Genomic DNA, 19,803 nt, shown 5'->3' with positions numbered 1-19,803 from the left:
CTCAAGCCTTTGAGGAAAGAAGTTGCCCTGTTCTCCATTTTAAATACACTTTCACGTAGTTTCCACTTGTACCAGGCTTCTGCCTGTTTTCTTCTCATTTACGCCTTATGAGTAAGTGTCCCCGGTAACCAGGGCTGTTCTCCTGTAACACATTTTTAACATTTTTAGCGAATGCTTCTGCTTCTGATAGGAGACCAGTCTTATTATTTCAGGTTGTCCGGTTCAGTTCGCTTCTCGCTTCGTGTTGAGGGAGCTGGGAGGTGCCGTCCGGGCCTGCTTGTGCCGTACGTTCCCCCCGAGCCACAGGGAACCGCTGACGTGTTGTCGCCGTGACGATTTGCGCAGGACATGTGGCAGCTGGACAAGGCGGCGCGGGCCTGGGGTGCCTACAGCGGCCTGGACTCCACCGTGAGGAACCTGCTGGCCTCCCTGCGCGCCGTGACCGAGCTGCAGAGCCCGGCCATCAGAGAGCGCCACTGGGCCCAGCTGGTCAGCACCACGGGGGTGAGCGAGCCGCAGGGTCTCGAGCGGCGAGAGCCCAGGAGCCTTGAGGGAACCCCTGTGAATGTAGAGCAGGTGCTTCAGTATTTAGCTACATCGTTGGAGCACATCCTTCTGTCTCATAATCACACATTTCGTTTATACAGCGCTTTTTAACTGAAAGCACCTGTGGAAGAGGAACCAGTGCTCCAGCAAAGGAGTGTAGCACCAGCGGTCCCGTCGCACACAGACTGGGGGGGACATTGGGGAGGAGTGGCTTCACCAGTTCAGATACATGGGCACATTAGGGAGAGCAGACTGTTCAAGTCCAGGGTGGAATTCAGTTCAGGGCTCCAGGGCTGATACCCCTGCTCTCCTGAACAGTGCCATGGGGCCTTCATGACCAAGTAACTTCTGTCTAAGAGACAGCACCTCCTAGAGCATTGTACGTCTGCCAGCATACTGGTGCAATTCTGGTGCAGAGAGAAGAGCACCACCTATTGGTCCACCAACACTACTTTCAGCTGCTGCTTGATTTTTTTTTGTCCTGAACTAGTCCTGTTGCATTATTTACCGTCCTTTATTATTTATTTTTTTTACACAAATGTCATTACATGACAAGAGTACAAGTAGGAGCTCATTCCACACAGAAACAATAAGAATTGGGACACAAGGTGGGGAAGCAGAACAATGTGTGGAATTAACCTCTGCTTATTCCTCTGCAGCTCCCGCACTGACGCAGTCTCCCTCTCGAACCCCTGCATTACGTGTCATTGTCCTAAGCTATAGGTTTAGCGGGGCGTCCGGCTGGCTTCGGCGGCAGTGTGCGAGGTGCGGGGGTCCTGTAGCCTGTGTGTGTGGCCTCTCTGCCTGCAGGTGCAGTTCGCCATGACTGGGGACACCACGCTGGCCGAGCTGCTGGCCCTGCAGCTGCACAGGGTGGAGGAGGATGTGCGGAGCATCGTGGACAAGGCAGTGAAGGAGATGGGCATCGAGAAGGTCAACCCTCATTTCCAGCACACTTCAGTAGCTTTGTTCCTTATGCTTCAGCCCCAGTCCTAATCTGTTCCTTATACAGTACTTCAGCCCCAGTCCTAATCTGTTCCTTATACTTCAGCCCCAGTCCTAATCCGTTCCTTATGCTTCAGCCCCAGTCCTAATCTGTTCCTTATACTTCAGCCCCAGTCCTAATCCGTTCCTTATGCTTCAGACCCAGTCCTAATCCGTTCCTTATACAGTACTTCAGCCCCAGTCCTAATCTGTTCCTTATACTTCAGACCCAGTCTTAATCCATTCCTTATACAGTACTTCAGCCCCAGTCCTAATCCGTTCCTTATACTTCAGACCCAGTCCTAATCCGTTCCTTATACAGTACTTCAGCCCCAGTCCTAATCTGTTCCTTATACTTCAGCCCCAGTCCTAATCCGTTCCTTATGCTTCAGCCCCAGTCCTAATCTGTTCCTTATGCTTCAGCCCCAGTCCTAATCTGTTCCTTATACTTCAGCCCCAGTCCTAATCCGTTCCTTATACTTCAGACCCAGTCCTAATCCGTTCCTTATACAGTACTTCAGCCCCAGTCCTAATCTGTTCCTTATACTTCAGCCCCAGTCCTAATCCGTTCCTTATGCTTCAGCCCCAGTCCTAATCCGTTCCTTATGCTTCAGCCCCAGTCCTAATCTGTTCCTTATACTTCAGCCCCAGTCCTAATCCGTTCCTTATGCTTCAGCCCCAGTCCTAATCTGTTCCTTATACTTCAGCCCCAGTCCTAATCCGTTCCTTATACTTCAGACCCAGTCCTAATCCGTTCCTTATACAGTACTTCAGCCCCAGTCCTAATCTGTTCCTTATACTTCAGCCCCAGTCCTAATCCGTTCCTTATGCTTCAGCCCCAGTCCTAATCCGTTCCTTATGCTTCAGACCCAGTCCTAATCCGTTCCTTATACAGTACTTCAGCCCCAGTCCTAATCTGTTCCTTATACTTCAGACCCAGTCCTAATCCATTCCTTATACAGTACTTCAACCCCAGTCCTAATCCGTTCCTTATACTTCAGACCCAGTCCTAATCCGTTCCTTATACAGTACTTCAGCCCCAGTCCTAATCTGTTCCTTATGCTTCAGCCCCAGTCCTAATCCATTCCTTATACAGTACTTCAACCCCAGTCCTAATCTGTTCCTTATACTTCAGCCCCAGTCCTAATCCATTCCTTATACAGTACTTCAACCCCAGTCCTAATCCGTTCCTTATACTTCAGACCCAGTCCTAATCCATTCCTTATACAGTACTTCAGCCCCAGTCCTAATCTGTTCCTTATACTTCAGCCCCAGTCCTAATCCGTTCCTTATACTTCAGACCCAGTCCTAACCCATTCCTTATACAGTACTTCAGCCCCAGTCCTAATCCGTTCCTTATACTTCAGACCCAGTCCTAATCCGTTCCTTATACTTCAGACCCAGTCCTAATCCATTCCTTATACAGTACTTCAGCCCCAGTCCTAATCTGTTCCTTATACTTCAGCCCCAGTCCTAATCTGTTCCTTATGCTTCAGCCCCAGTCCTAATCTGTTCCTTATGCTTCAGCCCCAGTCCTAATCCGTTCCTTATACTTCAGACCCAGTCCTAATCCATTCCTTATACAGTACTTCAGCCCCAGTCCTAATCCATTCCTTATACAGTACTTCAGCCCCGGTCCTAATCTGTTCCTTATACTTCAGCCCCAGTCCTAATCCATTCCTTATGCTTCAGCCCCAGTCCTAATCCGTTCCTTATACAGTACTTCAGCCCCAGTCCTAATCTGTTCCTTATACTTCAGCCCCAGTCCTAATCCGTTCCTTATACAGTACTTCAGCCCCAGTCCTAATCTGTTCCTTATACTTCAGCCCCAGTCCTAATCCATTCCTTATGCTTCAGCCCCAGTCCTAATCCGTTCCTTATACAGTACTTCAGCCCCAGTCCTAATCTGTTCCTTATACTTCAGCCCCAGTCCTAATCCGTTCCTTATACAGTACTTCAGCCCCAGTCCTAATCTGTTCCTTATACTTCAGCCCCAGTCCTAATCCATTCCTTATGCTTCAGCCCCAGTCCTAATCCGTTCCTTATACAGTACTTCAGCCCCAGTCCTAATCCGTTCCTTATACAGTACTTCAGCCCCAGTCCTAATCTGTTCCTTATACTTCAGACCCAGTCCTAATCCATTCCTTATACAGTACTTCAACCCCAGTCCTAATCTGTTCCTTATACTTCAGCCCCAGTCCTAATCCGTTCCTTATACTTCAGACCCAGTCCTAACCCATTCCTTATACAGTACTTCAGCCCCAGTCCTAATCCGTTCCTTATACTTCAGACCCAGTCCTAATCCATTCCTTATACAGTACTTCAGCCCCAGTCCTAATCCGTTCCTTATACTTCAGACCCAGTCCTAACCCATTCCTTATACAGTACTTCAGCCCCAGTCCTAATCCATTCCTTATACAGTACTTCAGCCCCGGTCCTAATCTGTTCCTTATACTTCAGCCCCAGTCCTAATCCATTCCTTATGCTTCAGCCCCAGTCCTAATCCGTTCCTTATACTTCAGCCCCAGTCCTATTCCATTCCTTATGCTTCAGCCCCAGTCCTAACCTGCTGATGTTCTTTAAAAGAAGGGTTCAGTCTGCCAGTATTGTCTATACTCAGATGTGTCACCACAGGTTCTCACAGAGATCACTCAGACATGGACAGCCATGGAATTCTGCTACGTAGACCACTACCGGACATCAACTCCACTTTTAAAATCGGATGAAGAACTAATTGATGCTTTAGAAGACAACCAGGTATTGCTTGGAAACATAAACGCGACAGTTTGGTAGAGCTGAATCATTTTAAGAATTTTAATCTGAAATAGACTCCTCAATCTGTGTTAGAATTATTTTTTTAATTTCTGTTCTGTATAGCTTTTATCGTTTTTTTCAAATTTCAGTACACATTTCATTACACATTTTGTCCCCGTGTCCATGTGTCAGCTATGGACAAGACTAAGCAAACACAGAGCAGTCTCTGAATGGGGAGGATTACTGGAGTACAGAGCTGCAAGATTAGTGGAGGCATGAAACATTCCAATGTTTTTTTTAGATCTCTGAGGCTGCAACAGTGCAAAATATGGCCTGTCTATTCCTAGTCATGACAATTTGAATGGAAGTGGTGAACTAATGCTCTCAGTGCACTGCGCTGGGACTGGGGCTGGACTGAGTCTGTTGTTTTTGTATGGCAAGCGCGGTCTAGTCTGCAACTCTGATGAGCAGAGAAGAAAACTGTCTCTGTAGGGCAGCTGTTTGAGTTCCCAGACACATCTGTGCATGGTCTGACATTCCTGCGCTGTGTAGATTTGGGTAATGAGTTGAAAACAGGTGTGAAACTGGCCTACAAATAAAACCTGTTTCTAGACAGTGCAGCATATTCACCCTTGGACAATCCTGTACTGTCAGAGGAAGTATTCATGCATTGGCCTTCACTACCCCTGGTAATATCTCCCTTACAAATTCATTAGATGGATAATTTGTCCATGAGGGAAATCAGAAAAAATACTAAAATGCCAAAACAAGAGCATTAAAGTGAACTAATATGATTTTTTGGAAATTATTGGTTGTTTTGTTTTGAGATAATTCCTTTTTTGGGATTCCACTTTAACTCCGGAGTTACTTGACTCATTATTATTAGCGGGACGTATTCATGTTATTATTAGTAGGACAGTTGATCTGCATGGGCTTCCACTCGCAGACAGTGCAGCTGTGGTGTCCTCCCTGTTGCTCTCAGGTGCAGCTGCAGGCCATCCTGCAGAGCAAGCACGTGGAGCACTTCCTGGAGCAGGTGTCCGGCTGGCAGAGGAGGCTGACGGTGGCCGACTCGGTCATCCTCATCTGGCTGGAGGTGCAGCGCACCTGGGCGCACCTGGAGAGCATCTTCATCGGCTCCGAGGACATCCGGGGGCAGCTGCCCCAGGACGCCGGGAGGTTCGACGGCATAGATGCGGATTTTAAGGTAGCTAGAGCGGACAGTGGCTTACAAATGAATTTTCTAAAAGTCCCTTTTGCAAACTGTAATTAAGATTAAACATAATTTCATTCTATTGAAACAATATTCCTGCTGTTTTTAATAGACTGATTAGAATTAATGATAAAACAATATGAAAATTTGTATTATATGCCTTTTCTTTACATCTGTGAATAATCTGTGATCTTGAAGTAAAATTCTTGTTCTTGTGATGTTAAAGGTGGTCCCATTTGTGTATCACATCAGGCTGACTTCATTCACTGTACCTCTGTCACAAAGTTCTTGGCTCTTTCTGCTCAAGATATTGCTTTGCGAATGTCGGTAGATTTGAAAAGGTGAAGAAGAAAGTGATTTAAGAAGCAGGCTAAATTATTCCTGAGAGTGCATCTGGGTTTGGTAGTGTAGATAACTCTGTGATGCTGACACGAGAACCTGAAATGCAGTTCCTCTTCAGCACAGTAAATGGGTCAGCACACACCTGACAGTCAGACTCTCGCAGAACAGTAGTTGTTCCTGACTGCCCTCAAACGGTCATCACGCTGTGGTGCAGTTTAACTATCTGCTTCTCCCTGTCTGTGTGAAGGAACTCATGTTTGAAAGCACCAAAACAAAGAACGTAATAGAAGCCACCAACAAGCCCCATTTGTTTGAAAGGCTCGAGGATCTGCAGAAAAGGTTTGTGCTGAATCGTCTTCTTTGACAAGGGGTGTCGGCCAGCTGTGGAATGCCCGGGTGTTCGGCAGACAGGCCCAGGTAGCAACGGCACTGCTCTTCCCTCCCAGGCTGGCGGTGTGCGAGAAGGCTTTAGCCGACTATCTGGAAACCAAGCGGCTGGCCTTCCCCCGTTTCTACTTCGTCTCCTCTGCGGACTTGCTGGATATCCTTTCCAAAGGCACGCAGCCTAAAGAGGTGAGGAGGACCCTGCAGGAAAGTGGAAGGCTGCTACAGGTTCTGGGGGAGAAAAGTATATTGTGATAATTATGTTGAAGCTTTTTTTCTGGATTGCACACTGATTTCAGCCTTTTGCAACTATTTTTTTAAGGGTTCTAAGGGTGGGGGGGGGGGATGTGTAAAACAGATGTATTTAAAACGTAGAAGAAGAAGCACTTCTTTACACAAAGAGTTGTGGGAGCGTGAAGCAGGGCGTCCAGCATTGTTGTTGAAGCTGATGTGTCTTCCAAGAAGCTACTCGACGAGATCCTGGGATCGGTAAGCTCCTCAGACCAAACGAGCTTGGCTGGCCAACTGGTCTCTTCTCCTGGCCAACGATCTCATAAACGTTCTGTAACATCATATGTAAAATGATCACCTAATCCCTAGGTCTATTTCTTTAATAGGTCACACGGCACCTTGCCAAACTGTTTGACAATATGGCCGACTTACAGTTTGAGAGCAGTGAAAGGCAAAGTTCAGTGGCAGTGGGAATGTTCAGCAAAGAAAAAGAATATGTTCCCTTCCACACGCACTGCAATTGTATCGGTCAGGTAAGATTGGTTTTGTTTCCATCTCGCAGCCTTAAACCACTAAAAAGAAAGGCAGGCTTCCCAAGATCAGGGAGCATTGATTACTGCTCGTGCCGGAGTGACTGATAACCGCTGTTGAGGTCTGACTGTAGCACAGCGCCACCTGGAGTATGAGTGAGGAAAAGACATCTTTACATATTAAAATGGCATGTTGGCCAGTTGGGTTTGGTGTATCCCGGTATTAGGAGTTATTTTTTATATATTGGAATAATTAATGCTTTTACTTATACTTTTAGTGTTTATTCTTTTACTTGAAGTTTTAGTGCTTTTAATGAAGTTTTAGCATTGCTCCCAGCACAGTCCTTAATGGCAAAAAACTATACAGCTGCAGCACAGAAACTTTGTGTCAAGTTGAGCCGCGTTTCCTTGCAGACCCGTCACTGGCGTGTTTTCCAGGTGTCTCAGTCAGAGTGTGACTTTAGCCCGAGCGAGAGAGCGTCGGCGGCTACAGCGCAGTGCTGGGTTTAGACCACAACAGCGCTGCTGCCGCGCTCTGGCCTATTCATTCATCATCTCTGCAGCCGACGTGCGCACGACCCCTGTTGCAGTTCGATGTGATCAGCGGCAGCGAGCAGGGGGCCGCCCTGCTGGCGGGTCTGAGTGCGCGCTGTGCTCTGCGCAGGTGGAGGTGTGGCTGAACCGCCTGGAGGAGGCGATGCGCCGGACCGTCCGCGGCCAGCTGGCCGAGGCCCTGGGTGCCTACGAGGACAAGCCCCGGGAGCAGTGGGTCCTGGACTGGCCAGCGCAGGTCTCCCTCACCGGCTCCCAGATCTGGTGGACCGCCGACGTGGGGATAGCGTTCGAGAGGCTGGAGGAGGGCTTTGAAACGGCCCTGAGAGATTACAACAAGAAACAGGTGACAAGGCCAGTTGGTCGCAGCACTGCGGCCGCCTGTGCCTCGTGATTTCAGTGAGCGTGGGGTGGAATGTTGTGACATGTTGCTCCAGCTGAGGAGGAGCTCTGGTCGTATTAGCACACACTGGCAGGCGACATACTCGTCCGTGCCTCGTGTTTGTGAAGGGTTTCATGATGTAAGATGTGAGGAGATAATTCTGAAGAAAAAGTATCGCCGGCAGAGTCTGTACTTGCACAACTTAAATAACATGCCTTAGTAACGTCTCTTTTTGGGACTCGGCTACTGTATCTGTTCAGACTCCAAAGGCCAACAATGTCCGTCTTCGGGTGACCATTGGTAACAAACCTAGTCTACTGCCTTTCTGAAAAGTATGGTGGGGATTATAGTGCTTCACAAAAGCAAACAATAATACATTGTTTATTCACCTATATACAGAATCTATTATCAGAAAGATGATTAATCCCATTGAGGATCGCAACAGCTCGGAACCTAGCCCTGAAAACTACAGCCCCGAGTGAACACCAGTCCATTGCTGGACACGCAGACACACACACACATGGTCGGACACTCACGCACATGCACAGCACATGCATGATGCACGCTCCGACAGACACGGCACACACAGGAATGCTCACATGCACACACTCACACACATGCATACAGCAACAATTTGGAGACACCAAGTGCAGCATAGACAATCAACTCAGCCAACATGTCTTTGGGTGGAGGATGTCTCTAGTCCCAGTGTTACAGCTCATTCACAAGCACCTACAGAAGGACTGTCTCCACTCCACAAGCAAACACATTTTGCCCACTCTGCTTGGGGAGATTGATCAATGACATGTAGCCCCATCAGCCTGAAGCAACATGTGTGACCTTCTTATATTAGATCAATCTCAAACCCACACACACTCGCAAATCCAGTGCAGGAAGAATTATTACAGCAACAGTACAGTAGCAGGATTCTTCAGTGCCACTGTAATAGTGAACTAAAAAGCCAAGGATGTAAGGGGATGTTAATTATATTATTACAATTCAGTATATATAGTAAATGTAGAACTGTCAGGAGAACTCGGTTCTCTGTTAATTTGAAACTTGCTATTGCAAGAGAGGGTCATCTGCAAGAAGGCAAGTAACAGAGATAATGATTCTCTTATTGTAAGCCAACAACTAGAGATAATGGCTGCATGAAAGAAATATTGATGTAAAGTACAGTACAGCGTTTGTTAATTTGCAGTATGCGTTGTTGTTGCTATGCACAGATCGCACAGCTGAACGCTCTCATTAACATGCTGCTGGGAGAGCTGGCTCCAGGAGACAGGCAGAAAGTCATGACTATCTGTACCATCGATGTTCACGCCAGGGATGTGGTAGCAAAGCTCATAGCTCAGAAGGTAAGCTGGGCTTTGAACATACACTGCTGACACCATTTGTGGTTAGAATTCAGTTCCCCATAGATAAAACAGTTTGTTTTAGAAGTTTACACAAGGCATGTCTGTGTACAGAATGCAATAATCTAAAATTCCTTCAGCCTTCTCCTTTGTCAAAAGACAGTTTGAAGTGACCTGGAGCAGATAAGAACATAAATTTGATGTTTTGAAACATTGAGTTGAAGGTCATTTGACCCAACTAGCTTGTTTGGTTGCTAATGGCTTTATCGACTCAAGAATCTCATTCAGATGCTTCTTGAAGGTTCCCAGGGAATCAACATACACAATGTGGCCCGACAGCTTGTTCCACACACCCACCACACTTTGTGTATTGACGCACCTTCTTTTCACAGTTCCAATCTGCGCTTTTAGTGACGTACAGTAGCTCACAGTCGTACCCATGTGTTCTTGTTTCACTGCCAGGCATAAAATCACCCATGAGGTTGATAAAGACATTCAAGTCTTTTAACACAACTGTGCAGGAGGCTCAAGTCCTTTTATAGTGCAGTATAGGAGTGAGGTCTGACTAGTACAACACTAACTACTTTATTTTAACTTTAATTATTAATTTCATACCATAGCATTTTGTGTGCTTTTTTTTTTGCTTCTGCACATTGTCAACTTGAAGTCCCTTTCATAGGCTTCTGCTTCATCTAGCATTTATAGAGGACATTTTTACTACCCTCTGTTCCTCTGCACTTGCCTGTGCTATACCAGGTGCCCGGTGTCTGCCCAGTGTTTTCATAATGTTTTTAGATTTTTGGATTGTCTTTACTGCTTATATAATGTGTGCAATGCCTCTTAATTTGCAGTGAGCATTGATATAACCTAGGAAGAGCTGCAATGCATAAGCTGGTAATTTTCACAATATTTTGGAGGTTGCAGTTGTTAGTTGTTTAACGGAGGTAAGACCGATTCTAGTTGCCTGGCTTTGTTTTGTCCCTCTTTTGCGCCGTTGGATAAATATTTGTGATCGTGCAGTTACAGCGCCGTGTTCTGAGGGTCCCTGCTCTCTCCACTCTCCACGCTCAGAGCCTGTGATCGTTGGGATCACATCCAGGCAGCGGGAGGAGAGCTGCTCTTGTCCTGTTCACAGTTTCTGCATTTCATAGTTGATATGCACAGTCCTCTGCGTTCTTAGTCATACCTCGATTTCAGTTGGATATCAAATTGTCCTCCGCTCAGAGGGTGACGCCCTGGCTGTCCCACAGGTCGGCAGCTCTCAAGCCTTTGCCTGGCTGTCTCAGTTGCGCCCCCGCTGGGACGAGGAGCAGGGCCACTGTTTCGCCAACATCTGCGATGCGCAGTTCCGGTATTCCTACGAGTATCTGGGCAACACCTCCCGCCTGGTCATCACGCCGCTCACGGACAGGTAAGGAAGAGAGGAGAATTGAGCCCTGAGCATTATTATCCCACGGGAAAGGCAGTGACGGTACAGATCCCGTGTCCTGTGCTTCCTCCGGTGATGGCGCAGGTGTTACATCACGCTGACGCAGTCCCTGCACCTGACCATGAGTGGGGCTCCTGCAGGCCCAGCCGGCACAGGCAAGACAGAGACCACGAAGGACCTGGGCCGAGCGCTGGGCATCATGGTCTATGTCTTCAACTGCTCCGAGCAGATGGACTACAAGGTAGCGCACCGCGCAGAGGCACCACTCTGTTACAGCTCACGCACACTCCAGCCCCTGTCCTCAGGCAGGAATTACATTTTTAAATAGAGCAGGTTGAGTCCTTTGAGTGATGGAGGCTGGGTCATGTCACTAGCTGACCTCGAGCAGTTGCGCATGATGGGCTGGGATTCGATGTTCGCTCAGGGCTCTCCTTAGTTCTTGGTGCAACAGCGACCCCTGTGGCCCCCCAGTCACCTGCAGGCGCTTGTCGCCATGTGATGCTGTTGGTGACACACACACCTGCCCTTTACAAGCACTTAACTTGCAACACTGGCCTGTGCAGCCTGTGATGTGTTAAAAGATGATTGGCTTGAAGACAGGCAGGTGGGAGGAGTCTGCCTACACTTCCTCTTTCTCCCCTCTGTGTGGTTGCTTAGAGCTAAGACATGAAAAACTCACTTGTGATTGCAGAGCTTGTGGGCATAAAAAAAGAATTGCCAAGTCTCAATTAAAAACAGCATGAAGTGGGTGCAAAAGAAGTGTTTCATAGCTATAGTTTATGGAGCTGTTAAACAGAAGTTTGAGAGGAGGTCAGATTCTAATCTCACACTTATGCTCTCCTGTGTATAAATACTCGCAGACTGTCCACCACTCTGAGCGCATCTTTTTTAGCCCCCCTCCCTCCAATCCAGCTTCACCCTAATAGCTGGCTCCCTGCTTCATTCCCTGTAAATGAGGGGGCTGTGACAGCACTGCTCTCTGACTAGCACTGTTATTTCCTCATCCAGGTGAGTTAAAATACTGAAACATAAGTACCTTTATATTTGTTGTCTCAACTCGTCAGAATTATGAACTACTGAAATTATTTTATGGACTTGAAAGGAAGAAACCAGAAACCCAAGGCGACTCTGGTTCCTGATAGACGCAGGTTGGAGGACCTGGTATGCATTTCAGACATTGTGCATGGGCTTTGTCTTGCATGTCTGTTTTGAAGGTTTCCTTGTGTCCCATTTCAAATGTTTCAGGTTTATGAAAATGAAAATGCAGTGGCTAGAATAGGTGTGTAAAACCAAACTCGAGTGACAGAAGAAATATGCAGACGGCTCATTACGATGTCCTCTTCTTGTGGGACCATGACTCCTTGTTCAACAATGTACTGAAGCTGTCATGTTTGTCTGTGCCTTCCTGCGCTTTAGTCCATCGGGAACATCTATAAAGGCCTGGCGCAGACGGGTGCCTGGGGCTGTTTTGATGAGTTTAACCGAATCTCCGTGGAGGTGCTGTCTGTAGTTGCTGTGCAAGTTAAAACCATACAGGATTCGATAAGAAACAAGAGAAAGAGGTAGGTCCATTTGTCTTCATTTGCCCGATTACTGTAGTTTTCCCTCACCAAGTGTCTCCCTCAAGCCCTGTTGTTCTCTGCAGGTTTCTCTTCCTCGGGGAGGACATTGCTCTGAAGCCGTCCGTGGGGATATTCATCACAATGAATCCTGGCTATGCAGGGAGAACAGAGCTCCCGGAAAACCTCAAAGCTTTATTCAGGCACGCTCCCACAGTGTTTTCAAGTGTACAATCCACACTATATATAGCTCTGGAGATTCCTGCGCACAGCCTCATGGACAGCTTACCTTGCACCGTTCATCATTGTACAGTGGTTGAAGTTTATTTTTAAGTAGCTGTCTTTGACTGCAAATTTCAGAGGATAAAAGGGTTTAAGATCTTTACCTGGGCATCTTGCTGTCGTGGTGGGATGCCGGGAGTTTGTGTTCCTGTATTTCTCTGACGGTGTGTCACCATCTGTATCCACTTGCAGGCCCTGTGCCATGGTGGTGCCGGACATCGAGCTGATCTGCGAGATCATGCTTGTTGCTGAAGGCTTCCTTTCCGCACGGCTGCTGGCCAGAAAGTTCATTACTTTATACACTCTCTGCCGAGAACTGCTCTCGAAACAGGTACCGGGGGATTCGGATGTGATGTTGCCACACATGGCTTTCATGCACGTGCAGGTTTACAGAGGTGCATCTCGGGGTGTTTGCGCGTAGCCGATTACGGTGACGTGTCTAGAGATGCCCTCAGTACGGCAGGCAGTTGTTAAAAGATTACCCAGCTTAATTATGGTCACCATGAGAGACATACTCCTTCTAGAATAGCCTGCTTTATAAACAGGGTTTCTTACATACAAGACATACAGACTTAAGACATTCCTATTTCTAGTCCCTCTGTATGAGGTCATGCATTTCGAAAAGTGCTGCTTCAGTAGCACTCCTCCCTTGTAACTTCACTGTTCAAGTCATCTCACTTTAGGAGACCGACCTCTAAACATAGAATGTAAGCAGAGTGCTAAAGGTTCTTTTGACTGCCATTCGACACTGCCTTTCACCAGCTACTTGATTTTCATTTTTTGTGTTTATTATATGACAATTTGAAAGGGCAAATTGTTAGCTTTTTTAGCTAATCTAAAAAAAGTAACTCTAAGTCTGTTTGTACAGCAGCAAATTGTTTTTTGGGCTGGTATTATTTGCATGGTGAGCTGCTCTGGTATCATGAATACCAGCTGTCAGTCAGTTGTCGCTATTGTCTTGACAAGGACCTGTGTTCTGTTTGTAGTCTAATGAAGGTGTGTCGTGTAACAACAGGGAGGGACTGTCGTACAACAAGGGGGAAAGGCTCTTGTAGCCTACAAGGCAGTAATTATCCACAGTCGTGAGAACATAAACTGATAAATTATATAAAGTTTTAGTCATATAGACCGTGCAAGTAACACAAAACAAGATCAATTAAACTTCAGAAGCATAATTCATGCATCCCAGCTCAGTCTACTACTCTGCAGTAATGAGCTGTAATGAACCAGCTGTTAAATGCTATTTAATGAGCTTGCTGCTGCATGGACTATAATTCCAGTGGAAAAAAAGGAATGAACTTCCCAATTACATTTCCTTAAATACAACACAAAGAGAATTCTGTATTGTGTGTGTGCTGCTGGACCGCTAAAGGCAAGCAGATGTCATGGTCTCGTTCCAATTCTCCTTTGTCACCGGGGGATCTATTACAGTAGCTACCAGCAGCCCAATGTGCAAGATGAGCCGAATGCCCTTTTTTGAGGTCCACCAAAACACACGTCTGAAGGCTGCACTCCTGATGGTTATTTAGCACATTGGCAGTCACCTTTATACAGGTGTTTTGAAGCGGGTAATGATTGTACAGTGGATGAACACTGTCTAAACAATAAGGTATTTGTGCCTTGTATGCTTTAAAATCAGTGTGGTCACTATGTGGCATTTAAGAACCTGATTGTTTTTTTGTTTAATTGGAATTTCTGAACTATTGAGGGAATTTGTAACATCTTAATGAAAATGTGATACAGTTACTCCTTCCGTCTCCTCCTGGAGGGCTCAGTCTTATCGATGACTTTGACGACCTCCTCCTTCAGCTTCACATTTGTGCCGCTGGTCCTTCTCCTTGCTGCTCTCTTAGGACCATTACGACTGGGGCCTGCGAGCAGTCAAGTCGGTTCTGGTGGTTGCAGGCTCCCTGAAGAGAGGAGACAAGAACAGACCCGAAGATCAGGTAAACCGCCTCATACTTTCCACTCTGCTGGACGGTGGACGGTGGATCAGCTCAAACTCACCACTAAGTTAAACATCATCTGGCATCTTTTAAGTATGTTAATGTTTGATGCTCAAAATAGTGCATCTTGTGATAAACTATGAAATATGCCGTGTTTCCTTGGCAGGAACCCTTCTTATGAACTACAAGAGCCTAAATGTTTTGACTGCTGTCTTGTCACTGTCACTGTGTCAAATTAGCTGATGCATAAAAGCTTCAACTGCACCACAAGCAGACACCTACTCTTGTGCAGTAGCTCCTGAAGCGTCGTCTCTGTTCCCAAGGTACTGATGCGCGCCCTGAGAGACTTCAACCTGCCCAAGATCATCGCAGATGATGTCCCCATTTTCATGGGCCTCATCAGGGACCTGTTCCCAGCCCTGGAGGTGCCCAGGCAGAGAGACCTGGAGTTCGAGCAGATGGTGAGACAGTCCACCCTGGACCTCTGCCTGCAGCCTGAGGAGAGCTTTGTCCTCAAAGTAAGAGATCCATCACAGTGAAGCCCCTGATGCTATCACTGCATTCACTATGGCTCTAATTACAGGCCCGCTGGCTGGTGTCTGCAGAGAAGGGCCCAGCACATTCCTGGTGTTGGGGCCTGCCTTTGCATCATGGTGATTAACGTTTCTTTGGGCTGATAAGGAAATCCTCCAACAAAATACGTCTGATGTTGAACCCTTGTCCCATTATCATTCACTCAGATTCCATGGAGTATTTCAAGTGTTGTGACAACCATGAAGTTGGAATTATATATTTTGCTAGGAACACATTTTCAGGGTTACAGTGTCATGCATAAACAAGTTGCTGTACATTACGTACATGACGTAAGTCATGTAACCCATACATGACGTAAGTAGGTGAATATTAATTAGACCTGGCATGTTGCACAATTCTAGAAAGCAGAACAGCCTAAAAAGAGATAATCAATTTTTACATTCCCATAATGTGCCTTTTTATGCTCTCTCTCCTGTGTCTGTGTCTGTCTTACCCTCACCAGGTCCTGTTAGACTCAGGAACCCATTTCTGCTGAGATAGAACCACAGTTCCCTATGCTTTCATAGGAGCCTCTGTTTCTTTTACAAGACTATTAACGTCTTATTGATCTGCCTTTTAGTTTTTCTCTGCTTGTTAGAGTGAGGATTTGTCTTGTTTACTTTGTGCAAATAGAGGTTAACTCACCAGAAAAAGTTCAAATCAGCCTGAATTTGAAAAGTGTTTAAGAATGGAAATATACAGTATATATATGGCATGTTAGTTGCTGCTCAGGACCATGAAATGCAAAATACAAACTATTTAACTACAGGTAATGATCTATGGAGAAACTGATTAATAGTGACGCCGCTAATAATTGTACTCATCGAGGCGATCAGAGTGTTAATTTTTTGCTTTCCAGGTGATTCAGCTGGAGGAGCTCCTGGCTGTTCGTCATTCAGTGTTTGTGGTTGGAAATGCAGGAACAGGAAAAAGCCAGGTAGGTTCCGTTGCTCTCCCTTTTAAGAAAAAAAAAACATCTCTTTTACTCCTCGAGAGCATTGTATGATCTTTTCCAAAGTTTTGCGCAAGTAGTTCAACCATTCCATTACAGTGGAAGATGTACTGTACAGTCTTTTAGGTCACATTCTGCTGTAACTAGCAGGTCATTAGAGTGGGCAACAGATGGCTGACATCACAGCATACCAGTCAACTCTCTCAAATACAAAGAAAATCCAAGAAAAAAGTAATGCTTAAATCTTGATTGTCACGGATGTCGGAGAGGACGAACTGTGGAATGGCAGGAGAGCGAAAAGACCCTATGCGTAGCTGCGAGACAGGGGTCAGCCCGGGCTCAGCTGTTCAGGGAACGCCGTATAGAAACCTGTGCCCTCAGGTAGCGGACGTGGGGCGACCTGGTGCTAGGCAGGTTTCAGGACATCCAAACGTCAATGCTGAGCCAAGGCAGACTGAAAGACCCGGAAATATATAGTCCCAGAGAGAGAGAAACACCGGAAGGACAGCAAAGAACCGGAAATGAGACAGGACAGAGAAGGAGCGTGACATTGATTTTAAGAGGCAAAACCAATGCACGCAAATAAATTGGTTTCTGAACTGGTTTATTCAAGGGTACTCACTGCATTTACAGTATATAGCGTTTGTCATCCTGAAGGATTCCTAAGGATTTCATATAGAAGAGGGGTCACACTTTATCCATCACTGAAGAGCCTCCCCACCTGGATGGTCCTTGGCAGCCATTAGATACCAGCAGATCAGATGGAGGAGTAGGAAATAGCCGTACCAGTTAAATTAAAGCAGAACTTCAGGGAGGCCATTTCAAGCCCAAACGACATTCAGACAGGACACTGAGGTTATACATCCTAAAGCACAAGGTCTTCAGTCACCATACATGGCCCAGAGGGAAGAGCACCACCTACTGGTCCACTTCCAGCAGGAACCTGGTTTTCCTTGGAGCTTTCCCATGCTAACAGTGTCTCAGCCCAGCCTACAGTAGCTGCACTGCCCAGATCTGACAGTGCTATTGGGAATGCAATTTCCCAATGCAATTAGTATTCGACGCGGTGGATTTATAGTCAAGCCAGGTCTGCACTGTTGTTAAAACTACTGAAGCACTGGTTTGGTGTTTTTATTTTTTATTTTGATCATGCTTGAGAGCAAAGTGTCTCCAAGGTCCTTTTAAACCTGCCTTCCAATGCCCAATCCAATCACTCAGGCATTCAGGCAACACATCCCCCCCGCTGTGCCTACTGCTCGATGACAGACCCTCCATCTCGCTTCGCAGGTTTTGAAAACCTTGAACAGAACCTACTCCACGCTGAGGAAGAAGCCTGTGTGGAGCGACTTGAACCCGAAGGCCGTCACCACCGACGAGCTGTTCGGCTTCGTCCACCCCGCCACGCGCGAGTGGAAAGACGGTAAGTGGACTCGGGGCGGGCGAGCAGCACGTGTGTCAGGGGGCCAGCCTGCCCTCGTTTTGTTGTCCGTCGCTCCCACTCCCGACGTCAGCGCGAGCCTTTCCCGTTTCAGGGCTCCTGTCGTGTCTGCTGCGCGAGCAGGCCAACCTCCCTCACGGCGGGCCGAAGTGGATCGTGCTGGACGGAGACATAGACCCCATGTGGATCGAGTCCCTCAACACTGTCATGGACGACAATAAGGTGGCAGATTGCTCCTGTGACTTGGCCGTGACAGGAATTCTGAATGAGGCTACATCAGCGGTCCTGGTTTGGGGCGAGAAACGCCTCTCTGCTCGGTTCTTTTTTACAGTTCAAAGCAGTGATTTCAGTGAGTTGAGAAATTGGAATTGGACGCTGTCAGTAGCGGGCTGTAAGTGAACGACGAATGGGTTCATGAACCCAGTCACGGGATAGAGAAATTGCAAGGGTTCAGGCCGAAGGGGTTGGTCTAGAGAGAAGCGCCGCACCTCAACCCTCTCCACGTTTTTTCCCCAAGGTGCTGACGCTGGCCAGCAACGAACGGGTGCCTCTCACTCCCTCCATGCGGCTGCTCTTTGAAATCAGCCATCTAAGGACGGCCACGCCGGCCACCGTGTCCCGAGCGGGAATCCTCTACGTCAACCCCCAGGATCTGGGCTGGAACCCGTGAGTCCGTCCTCGAAATCTGCACAGCCCTCCGGTGTGCACGACACCAGCTTCCTGCTGCTTTCTGCTGCTTCCTGCTGCACCACATCAGACATTAGAGCCGCATTCCCTGCACAGCAGTGACTCCGGGTGGATCTGAATTAGTGGCGCTCCGGGTCTGCAGCACGAGGAATTAGAGACCAGCTTAGTGAGCGCTGGTGGAAATGTATTTGAAATTAGGGCTATTTTCCATTGAGAATCTCACCTACATTAATGGGCAACAATCTTTGCAGGAATCACTTTTGTGATTCTCTGAAAAACACCAGCTTGATACTCATCAATTCTAAAGGCAACACGTGCTAAAACTCAACACAACCATCAAAGGGTTATGTGCATCTCGACTAAAAAGATTTTCAAACTCTATGATTTATTTTCCTGTTTGACGGGAAATGTAGGCAGATGCATTTCCACCTTCTGTGTCTCGCACAGGCGCACTGATGCTCTCAGGGCAAAAGTGAATTACACTCCTGAAACAGAAAAGTCACTCACAGCACATATTAGATATGATAAATGTTGCAGTTGCTTTGAAGAATTGAACCCACAGCAACAATGACACTAATAGAATATAAATCGCTGGGGGCTTTGCTCACAAAGATCACAGAACATAAACATATTAGCAGCTCACCAGCAGCTGAAACTTCATTCACTAGAGGGATTGTTCATGTGATTAATCATCCCGGCACCATTTGTATTTGTCTCTAAAATAGTCATTTTTAAAGTCCGGTTCTGATTGCACAAAGTGGTTTGTTTTAATTAAGCCTGATTTAAAAAGTACTTTAAAGAATTGGCTTAGGTGTCTCTTGTCGATTAAACTTGTGTCATTTGAAAATGTTTTGATGTTTTTTTATGCTGAAGTTTAATTTTACATTTTAAGTCAGTGTCGAGATGTAAACATTTTAAGCTCAATTAAAGAGGTGACTGTTTTGTAAAAGGAAACTTTAAACTGATGCAGTTTGAGATTGTTTCAGTAGCAGGAATGCACTGTGTGGTTAATTAGAATCTCAGCTATGGAATTTTCTTTCTAAAGCAGCAAATACGTTACGGACACATTTGAATAAGCAGCTACTGTAGATTGTGAAGTAGCCGACAATCAGGGACACTGGGAGAAAAAGCTGCTGGCCTCACAGGAGCTGTGCAGAGTGTGTGTTTGCGTTGCTCTTTTGTGTTTGCTGTGTTGAGGGGGCTGTCTCTGCTGGCCAGGTACGTAGCTAGCTGGATTGACACGAGGAGCCAGCAGTCGGAGAAGGCCAATCTGACCATCCTGTTTGAGAAATACGTCCCCCCGTGTCTGGAGCAGCTGAGGAGCACGATTAAAACCATCACCCCCATTCCTGAGAGCAGCATGGTGCAGGTGGGCCCTCCTCTCCCCATTGAGCTGGCCGTGTCTCCGCACTGGCGTAGCTGGAAGTTTCTCCGTGGAGAGAGCAGCATCTTTCCTTGCCGTTCTCTGTCCGCGCTCGCTGCGTTTCCTTTAACACACGGGTCTAGGTGGAGATCTTGTCGGTACAAGATCTAGGCTTGCCGTTATTGTATTGCCCAGGTGTATTGACAGTACTCTTGTATTGTCGATGAAAAGCTGTTGAAAAGGGTTCTCGAGGAGGAGTGGGAGTATGAGGGGCTTGTGGGTTAGCAGGCACAGAGCTGCT

The 19,803-nt window shown here is 46.9% G+C and overlaps 1 protein-coding gene across 2 annotated transcripts in view; it reads left to right on the top strand.

Annotated features, from left to right (window-relative positions):
- The window catches only part of LOC148650830 (dynein axonemal heavy chain 11), a 78,016-nt gene that overhangs the window by 18,877 nt on the left and 39,336 nt on the right, over positions 1 to 19,803 (top strand). For both annotated transcript variants that reach the window (XM_088600396.1, XM_088600397.1), the window contains 21 exons: positions 346 to 504; positions 1,357 to 1,479; positions 4,165 to 4,287; positions 5,267 to 5,491; positions 6,087 to 6,178; positions 6,286 to 6,412; positions 6,841 to 6,987; positions 7,649 to 7,882; positions 9,145 to 9,276; positions 10,524 to 10,684; positions 10,787 to 10,943; positions 12,119 to 12,264; positions 12,348 to 12,464; positions 12,736 to 12,874; positions 14,397 to 14,489; positions 14,813 to 15,007; positions 15,922 to 15,999; positions 17,302 to 17,434; positions 17,547 to 17,674; positions 17,970 to 18,118; positions 19,358 to 19,508. In XM_088600396.1, coding sequence (XP_088456522.1) covers positions 346 to 504; positions 1,357 to 1,479; positions 4,165 to 4,287; positions 5,267 to 5,491; positions 6,087 to 6,178; positions 6,286 to 6,412; positions 6,841 to 6,987; positions 7,649 to 7,882; positions 9,145 to 9,276; positions 10,524 to 10,684; positions 10,787 to 10,943; positions 12,119 to 12,264; positions 12,348 to 12,464; positions 12,736 to 12,874; positions 14,397 to 14,489; positions 14,813 to 15,007; positions 15,922 to 15,999; positions 17,302 to 17,434; positions 17,547 to 17,674; positions 17,970 to 18,118; positions 19,358 to 19,508 — 3,009 coding nt within the window. The remainder of the gene's footprint in view (positions 1 to 345; positions 505 to 1,356; positions 1,480 to 4,164; positions 4,288 to 5,266; positions 5,492 to 6,086; positions 6,179 to 6,285; positions 6,413 to 6,840; positions 6,988 to 7,648; positions 7,883 to 9,144; positions 9,277 to 10,523; positions 10,685 to 10,786; positions 10,944 to 12,118; positions 12,265 to 12,347; positions 12,465 to 12,735; positions 12,875 to 14,396; positions 14,490 to 14,812; positions 15,008 to 15,921; positions 16,000 to 17,301; positions 17,435 to 17,546; positions 17,675 to 17,969; positions 18,119 to 19,357; positions 19,509 to 19,803) is intronic.

Source organism: Lepisosteus platostomus, chromosome 12 (assembly GCF_059453375.1).
Source record: "Lepisosteus platostomus isolate fLepPlt1 chromosome 12, fLepPlt1.hap1, whole genome shotgun sequence".
Classification (NCBI taxonomy): domain Eukaryota; kingdom Metazoa; phylum Chordata; class Actinopteri; order Semionotiformes; family Lepisosteidae; genus Lepisosteus; species Lepisosteus platostomus.
The sequence above is the reverse complement of the archived record's forward strand: the minus strand, read 5'-3'. Positions and strand labels throughout refer to the sequence as shown.